Here is an 11,023-nt window from a genome sequence, read left to right as displayed (position 1 = left end):
ATACCTTTTAAATTATCTGCCCAATTTGGCTGTCTTTATCCCTTAACAGTATTGGTGACAATTGACCAGGTCCGATGACATAATGGCATTATTAACTCTATCGATTAGGAGTCAGGGGGGTATCGTGAAGTAAAACAAACAAACGTGACCACAAAGCAGAACAACCGGAGGGTCGTTACATGCTTGCTCAAGTGTAACGAAAAGAGAGACCCCTGCTTTCACAACAATCCCTACATAAACAAACTTTTTTTCTTCTTCACTGTAATAAATTCCGACTTCAACGGGGATTTGAAGCCAAAATTGGCACACCAAAAAGCATTGTAGGACAACGCTTGACAAATTGGTACATTGACGCAATTCATCCATTTTTAATTATAAATGAAGTTTATTGTTTTTACCTTTATTTTTTGAAGTTTATTAATTTACATTGTTAAGTAATTGTACAGTATCTAACATGGATTATCCCAGGGAATATTTTTAAAGCAATGTTCTCATTATTAAAAATCAATTGCCTAAGATTTTGAATTACTCATTACCAAATTACAAGGCATACTTAATTAGATCCAAATCACGGAATGTATTTTTTTAAGGTGGTGGATTTGGACAATTCTTTCAAAATAAACGGGAGGGAGGACATACTTATTTTGTGTAACTCAAATGTTTTTTTTACATTTTAATTTCTTTATCTATTTATTTTACACATGACAAATGGGGAATGCCCATTGCTGATTATCCCATTTGACTGGCTTGATGCACAACTCGTAAATTAAATAATGCAAACATCAATTTACATATTAAGGGTAATATTATGTAGTAGGAACTCGCTTGTACGGGAAGCATTAACGTTTTGCTTGCAATTATCAGAGTCAAAATTGTCAAAATAGTTTAGACTATACTACCCTCTAGTGTCCGTTCTGTAAAATGTTTGAAATTGGCTACATGATAATAAAGTATCCTGTTTATCATATAAAATATGCAGCCTTGTTTGGGTCCGTGTATGAGTAAAAATTACTGCAGATGGTTTATTGATAGGCAAAGAGTTATGGATTTGATTATTGACAAAAGCCACTAAAAAATCGTACGTGCACACACACATACACGTTATAAACTCATCCCCATTATTCAAGCGGATGCTGCTGTTGCATCAGCTCTAGAGACAAGAAATCAATATAACAGTCTCTCAGGTTTATTTACCATCGTTTCCAGTAAGAGAGCAAATCAAAAATCCTAGTTAAATTCCCGGTTGTGGGGCAGTTAATAGTACTAACAAAGTAATGAGATACTTCTTGCAATAGAAGTCACAGGTCATCAGTGATTGACAAATACTTAAAACAGCTAAACAAAGCAATAACTTGCTTTTTTTTCTTGCATTACAACATAAATCATTTCTCACCTTTTGAATTATAAAATTTCTAAACAGGGATGCAAATGATGTCATTGTAGCATAGAGGTTGAATATTTTCAGTATTTTGTTCCTCCCAGAGATACTCATAATGTTTGATAAACTCTGTTGATAAAGTAGCAATGAGCTGATGAAAGAGAATCAGCCTTTTTAGTTTTCACTATTTGACAGGTCAGCACCGCTGTAGTTCAGTTCCTTGGGCCTTTTATTATACCTTTTTTTGCCCTACAAATAAGCACATTGAATTTTAAGTATTCAAATTATATCATATCAGAAGTGATAACAAGAGACACACTTACATAGTTGTGGCGGCAGGACCAGTCAGGATGCTGCTGCGCATGAAGTCTCCTCTCTTCTTCAGCCTTCTCGTAATATCTGACCTTGTCTTTATCAGCCAGCAAATGCCACTGGGTTCAAACAATACATGTAAAATGAAGCACATAGAAAATGTAACACAGGAATACTTAAGATGCTAAAATCTAGGAATTACAATTCTGTGTATAGGAATAAATGTATCACATTTGTGTTCACAAGAGTCACTACTGGTATATATGTATATGTATATATATATATATATATATATATATATATATATATATATATATATATATATATATATATATATATATATATATATTTATATAATTTATATAAAGCTCCAGTATTTGTATTTAATCCGTAACTACACTGATTTAGGTCTTTTGCCGAGTAAAAGTAGCTTATGGAGAAGCACCATCAATTTCGTCACACGCAGTTTCTGCGTGTGATGACAAGTAGGCTTTTTGTGTTGTGATAACGACAACAGGGGCCTATGTCCGATTATTATTATTATTATTATTATAATCAATAAATGCTGTTTTCGGCTGGATTTTACCCCATTTTCAGGCAATGTTTGCCGGTACGCCATTGACATTCATCGCGGTCTTTTCCCTTTTCCCGGGAAAATCACCCCCCTGGCCCGGTTGTAATGTCTGAAAAGCTCCAGCATTTGTATTTAATCATTAAATGCTGCTAGGAAGTGGATTTTACCCTATTTTTGTGCACTGGTTTATTGATTATTTTTTATGTGTCGCAGCTGTAGCTGCAGTAGAGGTTTTATAGCCATAAAGTAGTTTTTGAGGGTTGGATTGATTTCTACCAGAAAATGCACCGACCGCCACTGTGCAGTATTAATAACTTTTTTGTTGTGGCCTAGTGCTGCTCTGTTGTAATAAATGTAATTTCGAATACATGACATAGGAAATACAAGTGTTAACTATTATGTTAAGTGTGATCGGACCAAAATCAAACAAAACACAAAACATGGATATATAACATTATCTTTTAGGTATGCCATTTTTTTTAAACTAGAGGGTAACAAAGAAATATAAAATGAAAACACTTGCAAGGAGTATAATGTTGACTCAAACCGAACGGCATGCACAAGTTGTGTGCATGTTAGACTTTCTCTAGTTCAGATTTTTATTATTGTATTAATAAATGCAAAAACAAATGCTATGTTTTAGCATCAATAATACTATATATATATATATATATATATATATATATATATATATATATATATATATATATATATATATATATATATATATATATATATATATAAATAGTTTTTGAGGGTTGGATTGATTCGTTGAAGGCGCTACGAGAAAATGCACGGACCGCCACTATATAAAGTAAAAAATTTGATCTGTGTCGCTAAGTCTGGCCTTTGCTGAGTGATCTTCTAACACCTCCACCTCCCAAATTTGTTTAACAGAAGTTGAGCACTTACCATTTTTCCTAAGGTTTCATTTATAACAGCAGTATTTGTAGAGGAAGATTTGGCCTTGACAGATTGTCTGTGTTCTTTTGAGAACAACATAAAAGCATTTAGAGGCTTCTTAATATATGTCTGGTCTTTGACTTGCTCATCCATTTTTTTAGCTTTCCTCCTGAAATATAGAGGGAGACAAACAAATGAACAATTTACAATGTACAATTTAAATTGGACAATTAATAGTAAAATTTGAAGAAAAAAAAGGAGTTATACACAACACACATTTTCACTCTAGGGATTATAGATCTTTTTGCGTTTTTATTTAAAAGTAGATCAATAGGCAAAAAATGAGAGCCACTACTGAAGTAAATCATCCTCACCACAATCATCATCCACTCATTCATCTTCCATAGCGCTTATGTTCACAAGGGTCGCGGGGGTACTGGAGCCTATCCCAGCTAACCACAGGCAGCAGGGGGAGGAGACCCTAAAATGGTTGCCAGCCAATCGCAGACAACCACTCAAACCGCCAACGAGGGGGAATCAAACTTAGACTGCCCAAACCAAAGTGAGGCGGAAGAACCACTCCACAATCCAGTGGCTACATCATCAGTCAACGATTTCATTTGCTGCACTGCTTTACCCTCACAAGGGTCGTGGGGGGTGCGGGAGCCTATCCCAGATGACTTCGGGCACGAGGCGAGGGACACGCTGAATTGGTGGCCAGCCAATCGCAGGGCACGAGGAGACAAACAACCATTCACACTCACACTCATACCCAGGGGAAATTTAGAGTGTTCAACCAGCCTAGCATGCATGTTTTGGAATGTGGGAGGAAACCGGAGTACCCGGAGAAAACCCATGCAGGCCCAGGGAGAACATGGCAAGTCCACACAGGTAGACCGACCGACCTGGAGTCAAACCAGGACCCCAGAACTATGAGGCCGACGCACTAACCACTCACCCAATGAGCCGGTACATAATCAGTATTAAAATTTTTTTTTAAAAAGAATTACTGATCATTAAAAAAAAATTGCATTGTAGTATACAATATGATCTTACTTTAGCTTGGAAACATGGGCAGGAATCGGCGGAGCAATGTTAGATGGAGCTGTAACTTTGTACAAAAGCTCTCCATTCCTAAACCAAAAGACATAATAAAACATTCAACTGAAAGTTTTTTTTTCCAAATGCAGGCAATTTTGAAATACTGGTTTATACTTACAGCAATCCAACTGGACGCATGGTCATACCATTGGGCAACATCAACTCTGGTACAAAGTTACTCTGCGAGGGTTTAACAGATAAGGTAACTTTTTGGGCAAAACACCACCAAACATGTATACACATGGTTATAGATATGTATGTGTTACTTCTTGTATTCTTAAACTTTCAAGGGCTAAAACAAAAATGTTGGGGTTATCCTAAAGTGGATCTGGGGTTGAGAGTTCCCTTCCCAGGTGGGTCCCCACTGTGTGGAGTTTGCATGTTCTCCCCCCTTGCGTGGGTTTTCTCCGGCTACTCCGGTTTCCTTCCACATCCCAAAACATGCAGGGTAGGCTGATTGAACACTCTAAATTGCCCCCAGGTATGAGTTCTCCGTCTCGTACCCTGTGATTGGCTGGCCACTGATTCATGACACAATTTGCAAATTGGCAAAAATGTCAAAGCACACCAGCATCTGTAAATCTTCTAATTTAAAACTCTGTTACCGATATTTACAATACTATAAGGTCATTCCCCTAAAAGTTTTATAAAAAGGAATGAAACAAACACAAAAAAGTATTCCAATATCAGTAATCTTACATCGCCAAAAGTTGACATCTGCAGACCCTGAACAACTGGTAATTTCATGACGTTTTTCCTTCCACAGTTATTTCAATCTCTTAATATTGCACGAAAAAAAACAGACTTTATGTCGCCAACAGTTAATGCCCATTAAAAGAAAAAAATGTGCACCACATTACATTAAAAATAAGCAACTGTAATTGTGTAATAGTACAATTTCAATTATGTTATATTACATAATGGACTTATTGTTTAACACACTGTTATCAAAGTGGCGGCCCGGGGGCCAAATCTGGCCCGCCGCATCATTTTGTGCGGCCCGAGAAAGTAAATCATGAGTGCCGACTTTCTGTTTTAGGATCAAATTAAAATGAGGAGTATAGAAGTATTAAATTAAATTTCCTGATTTTCCCCCTTTTAAGTCAATAATTGTAATTTTTAATCCTTTTGTTCTGTATTTATAGTTCAAAAATCATTTTGTAAGATCTAAAAATATATTTAAAAAAAGCTCAAATAAACAATGTTTTAGATCTATAAAAAACTGAATATTCAGGGCTTTTAATCCAGTTCTTTTAATCCATTTATTTAAAAAAATCTAAATATTATATCTAAAATGGTCCGGCCCACATAAAATCGAGTTGACGTTAATGTGGCCCGCAAACCAACCCGAGTCTGACACCCTTAGTTTAACATATTTAAATTTTAATCTCATAACATTAAAAATGATCTCTCGGAATATTACTATGTATGAGTTTTTGGCAAGTCATTTCCCACGTCACACCTGACCATCACTCACGGCACATTGGTTGGGAAAGTGTCATAGAGCAATAAATTTATTTTGGGTTACCTGCCCATGGATATGGGTAAGTGTCTCATTGCTCTGGGAAAGCGGCGGGAGATCCTGGTGATTCATTGGTACAAAAAGCATGCTGGGAGCAGCCATCACCGGAGATGTCTGCATGTAACTGGTTTGCATGGAAACATCGCTATTATAGCCCTGTGGCTGACTGTCTACTAATGGAGGGTTGGTGTTGTACCTTGTTCCATCAGGTCGTGAAGATTGAGCAGGATTTTGAGGAAGGCAATTTGACGTGAAACTAGACATCTCCTTGCTCCTACAAAAACCACATATCACACCCTTGTTTAATGGCCCACCACCTTTTATTCAGACTAAAATTTGAGTTTTCGGATTACAAAATTCTCTTATTGCTTTTCTTTTAATATTCTACACATTTACTGTGAATGCAACACATTCATTTATTCATTCTCCCGCCTATCCTAGCCAAATAAATGGGCAATAGGTGGGGGACACCCCTAATTGGTTGCCAACCAATCGCAGGACACAAGGAGACAAACAACCATTCACGCTCACACTCATCATACCTAGAGACAATTTAGAGTATTCAACCAGCCTAGCATGCATGTTTTAGCATGTGGGAGGAAACAGGATTACCTGCAGATGAAATAGTTCATTTTCATGTAATGTCCAGTGCGTGCACATATCCAAACAATAAAATGTATTTTCAAATTAATAAAAGAAAAGACATTCTTCCGATAACAAAGTATGCTTTTTTCCAGTGCCTTGCAAAAGTATTCCGTCCCCTTGAACTTTTCAACCCTTTGCCACATTTTAGACTTCAAACATATATATATATATATATATATATATATATATATATATATATATATATATATATATATATATATATATATATATATATATATATATATATATATATATATATATATATATAGGACACAATTGTGAAATGGAATGAAATCTATTGGATATTTTTTACTTATATTTTCTTAACCACTTTATCCTCATTAGGCTCATGGGGGTGCTGGAGCCTATCCCAGCTGACTCCGGGCCGGAGGCGGGGCACCCCCCGAATCGGTGGCCATCCAATCACAGGGCACAAGGAGACGGACAACCATGCACACTCCCACCCATACCTAGGGGAAATTTAGAGTGTCCAATCAGCCTACCATGCATGTTTTTGGAATGTGGGAGGATATCGGAGTACCCGGAGGAAACCCACGCAGGCCCAGGGAGAACATGCAAACTCCACGCAGGTGGACCAACCCTGGATTTGAACCCAGGACCTCCATAGCTGTTAGGCCGACGCGCTAACCACTCGTCCCACCCGGCCTGAAATTTTTTTCAGCCCCTTTAATTTCATTGCAGCAAACTCACTCTAGAACAGAGGTCGGGAACCTTTTTGACGAAGAGAGCAGAAACAATTCATATTTTCAATTTTCAAACATTATTCCTTGAGAACCATATTCAGAATTTAACAGTAAAAATACATGAAAATTTGTGCATTAATTAATAATTTTACCACTTTGAAAGTAAAAAAAGTCTCTGAATTGTGAATTTTCACTGTTCCTATACAATGAGTATCAATGAGAGAATGTATGCAGAAGAGTATAATGAAGAAAAATTATGATTAAAAGGCACTGCAGATAGTGTCGCCATGACGCTCCCATTGGTGCGTTCCGGACTTAGGTCTCTCACCAGCGGTTCCCATATTTTACCACACAGGTTAGCAGAGAGCCATATACACCCATCACAAGAGCCACATATGGCTCCTGAGCCATTGGTTCCCCACCCCTGCTCTAGAAGTTCAGTGAGGATCTTTGTATGATCCAATGTTCAGGAATTCCACATAATACGTCTCCGCTCTGCATGCACGCCACCAATCACAAAGCCCACAACATGTGCCCCGCAAAGTCGTGCCTACGAACTGTAGAAGCGACATTTCCTGAGATTTGCCATTGTACATAGTAGGCATCTCATTCTGTCTACAATGGGTAAGTAGTACGGCCAAGTGTTTTTCTTTTTTTTTATTAAAGTTTATTTAAGTAACAAGATTTTTTTGTAAATGTTTTTACTGTGAACTCTTCCTCCCATTCTGTTTATTGTTTGCTGTGTGCTAAACTGCGTTGGTCTGTATAATTGTTTAGGCAAACTGGAGTGGACGGGGCTACACTGAGCTGAGTATGTGGACTGGCCCTTGTGGACTTTCCAACTAAACAGTCTTAATTTAAAAGCGCCAATGAAAAAAACTGCATAATAGATCAAGTCCTATTATGTGGTCATAAAAAAAACCTGGAAGACAGCAAACTTTTTTATTCTTTGCAATTACATGTGAAATACCATCATTTTATTTATTATTTATTTTTGGGGGATTATGTTTTGTGCATGTCCACAGTTAGGCGGAAAGAGGCTGATTCATGCCCTGCCTAAAGGAGGGCAGGAACAGTCAGAGCGGAGACATTGTGTGGAATTCATCTTTAATAAGGTCAACTATCAGACAGGATCTTGTGAGGCCTCTGTAAGACAGTGTATTAACAATCCATCCACAAAAAGTATTCTACTTTACTAAATGCATTTAGCCATATAGAGACTGATCAGCATAATGAGTAAAGTATTTCATTTGTAAATGTTTATATTTTCCCAGATATAATAAAAACATTTTACTTCTAAATCACCCTGAAAGAACAGACAAACTCAACAAGATTTTCACAAAGGCACTCACTCACACAACCATAAAAATTATCATTTTGTTCATAGACTTTGAACCTCAACAATAATTTAATACTTAAAAAGAACCTTTATCACGTCAGCTAAAATTTTAAAAGAAACAAGACCAAGAGAGCATTTCCTTTTACTATAAATTAAAATAGCTTTGATTCAAAATATAGTCTTATGAAAAGGAATCACAAACCTGGGAAACTGTTAAAGGTCCGATTGCACAATAACAAAGTGAACTGTGTGCTGTATAGCATTCAACTATTCTTTTACGTGGGAACCTGCTAAAGGTCAGACTGCAGAGTAACAGACTGAAATTTGTGTCGTATAGCATTGAAATATTCTTTTACTTTGATGTAGTGATGTATTGGACATCTGAATATTAAAACATGAGTATAAAGTATTCTTGAGTAGGTGACCTCTACCCCAGTGATCTTTCAGACATCATTAACATCCAAAATGATGATAAATAATAATATAACCCAATAATAACCCAAACACCTATATGATTTGGTGATTTGTTTTATTAGTTGGTTTCATTAAGAGTAGCTGGATTGGGAAAAAATGATTTGAAGGTTATATGTACAAACATGTCTTTACTGTTTAGACAGTATTTTTTTATATGTTTAAAGCCTACCTTCAAATTCAAATGAATAAATAAAAAATGCAAACACTCGTCAGTGACTGTAAAATTGTTCTGAGTGGTACTTACAGTGGTGGTTCCCACTGTGCCTTATTTAAATTGTTGGATGAGCTTGTCCTCCTCCACCTCCTGTTCTCTAGAAAGCCTAGTCAGTGATATTAACACTGTAAAAATCAAGCCTGCCGTCAAAGACTTCAAAGCAGTGAGGACCCTTCATGTATAGGCTGAGTGTACTTTGAGACATCATCCACATGATGCTAAAATTATTTGCATAATTATGATGTGCCACATTCAGAATTATTTTGGTTGGGGTCAAAAGGTTTCCCTCAACTGGCAACCTGGACATCACTGGAATAATTTGAGATTACATTTGCTGTCATTCAAACATTAAGGAACACATGTTCTTTCTTCCTCACTTTACATGTTAAATATAAATTCTTTATAAATTTATATTTATATATTATATATATATATATATATATATATATATATATATATATATATATATTTATATTTTTATATATATATATATATATATATATATATATATATATACTTCCTCCCATCAGCTGTCAGGCTCTTTAACTTTAACTCTTTAACTTTTTAACAAAACAAATGGCTCAACTCTGATTTTCTCTGATAGAGTGATTGGAACATATACTTCTTTGTCACAAAAAACATTCTTGAAGTTTGGTTCTTTTATGACTTTATTATGGGTTAACAGAAAAAGTGATCAAATCTGCTGGGTCAAAAATATACATACAGCAACACGAAATTAGCAATTTTGGTGACTTAGAAAGTTGTGTCAGTGAAATGAGTTTCATAGCATGGCCTCTTAACTTCTTGTGAGTGATTATGAGTGACTACAGCTGTTGACTTCTCTGAGGCCATTTAAATAGGGCTCATTGGATGCAAACGCCCACAAACACTACAATGGGAAAGTCAAAGGAGCTCAGCATGGATCTGAAAAAGCGAATCCTTGACTTGAACAAGTCAGGAAAGTCACTTGGAGCCATTTCAAAGCAGCTGCAGGTCCCAAGAGCAACAGTGCAAACAATTGTTTGTAAGTATAAAGTGCATGGCACTGTTTTGTCACTGCCACAATCAGGAAGAAAACGCAAGCTATCACCTGCTGCTGAGAGAAAATTGGTCAGGAGGAAGATTCAACCGAGAATCACCAAAAAGCAGATCTGCCAAGTATTAGAAGCTGCTGGAACACAGGTGTCAGTATCTACAGTCAAGCGTGTTTTGCATCTTCATGGACTGAGAGGCTGCCGTGCTGCCAATGGAACTGGTGCTTTACAGAGAGTAAATGGGATAATGAAGAAGGAGGATTACCTTCAAATTCTTCAAGATAACCTAAAGTCATCACCCTGAAGATTGGGTCTTGGGCGCAGTTGGGTGTTCCAACAGGACAATGACCCCAAACACACATCAAAAGTGGTAATGGAATGGCTAAATCAGGCTAGAATTAAGGTTTTTGAATGGCCTTCCCAAAGTCCTGACTTAAACCCCATTGAGAACTTGTGGACAATGCTGAAGAAGCAAGTCCATGTCAGAAAGCCATCAAATTTAAATGAACTGCACCAATGTTACCAAATATTAGCGCTGCTGTATGTATATTTTTGACCCAGCAGATTTGATCACTTTTGTATGTTCACCCATAATAAAGTCATAAAAGAACCAAACTTCATGAGTGTTTTTGTGACAAAGAAGTATCTGTTCCAATCACTCTATCAGAGAAAAATCAGACTTGTGGAAATAACTGGAAACTCAAGAGAGCCATGACATTATGTTCTTCACAAGTGTATGTAAACTTTTGACCAGAACTGTATGTATATGTATATTTATATATATATATGTATGTATATATATGTGCGTATGTATGTATGTATT

The 11,023-nt window shown here is 36.5% G+C and overlaps 1 protein-coding gene across 1 annotated transcript; it reads right to left on the bottom strand.

Moving 5' to 3' along the window:
* Positions 1–1,170: 1,170 nt before the first annotated feature.
* On the bottom strand, positions 1,171–9,266 carry LOC144083783 (transcription factor 7-like). Its single transcript, XM_077611863.1, has 8 exons — positions 9,197–9,266; positions 5,987–6,064; positions 5,797–5,914; positions 4,387–4,448; positions 4,224–4,301; positions 3,177–3,336; positions 1,702–1,809; positions 1,171–1,627 (listed from the first exon to the last, which is right to left on the bottom strand). The coding sequence occupies exons 2-8, from the start codon at positions 6,052–6,054 to the stop codon at positions 1,553–1,555; spliced, it is 669 nt and encodes a 222-aa protein (XP_077467989.1). The 5' UTR covers positions 6,055–6,064; positions 9,197–9,266; the 3' UTR covers positions 1,171–1,552.
* Positions 9,267–11,023: the final 1,757 nt, after the last annotated feature.

The sequence above is a fragment of the Stigmatopora argus genome, chromosome 10 (genome assembly GCF_051989625.1).
Source record: "Stigmatopora argus isolate UIUO_Sarg chromosome 10, RoL_Sarg_1.0, whole genome shotgun sequence".
Lineage (NCBI taxonomy): Eukaryota > Metazoa > Chordata > Actinopteri > Syngnathiformes > Syngnathidae > Stigmatopora > Stigmatopora argus.
The sequence above is the reverse complement of the archived record's forward strand: the minus strand, read 5'-3'. Positions and strand labels throughout refer to the sequence as shown.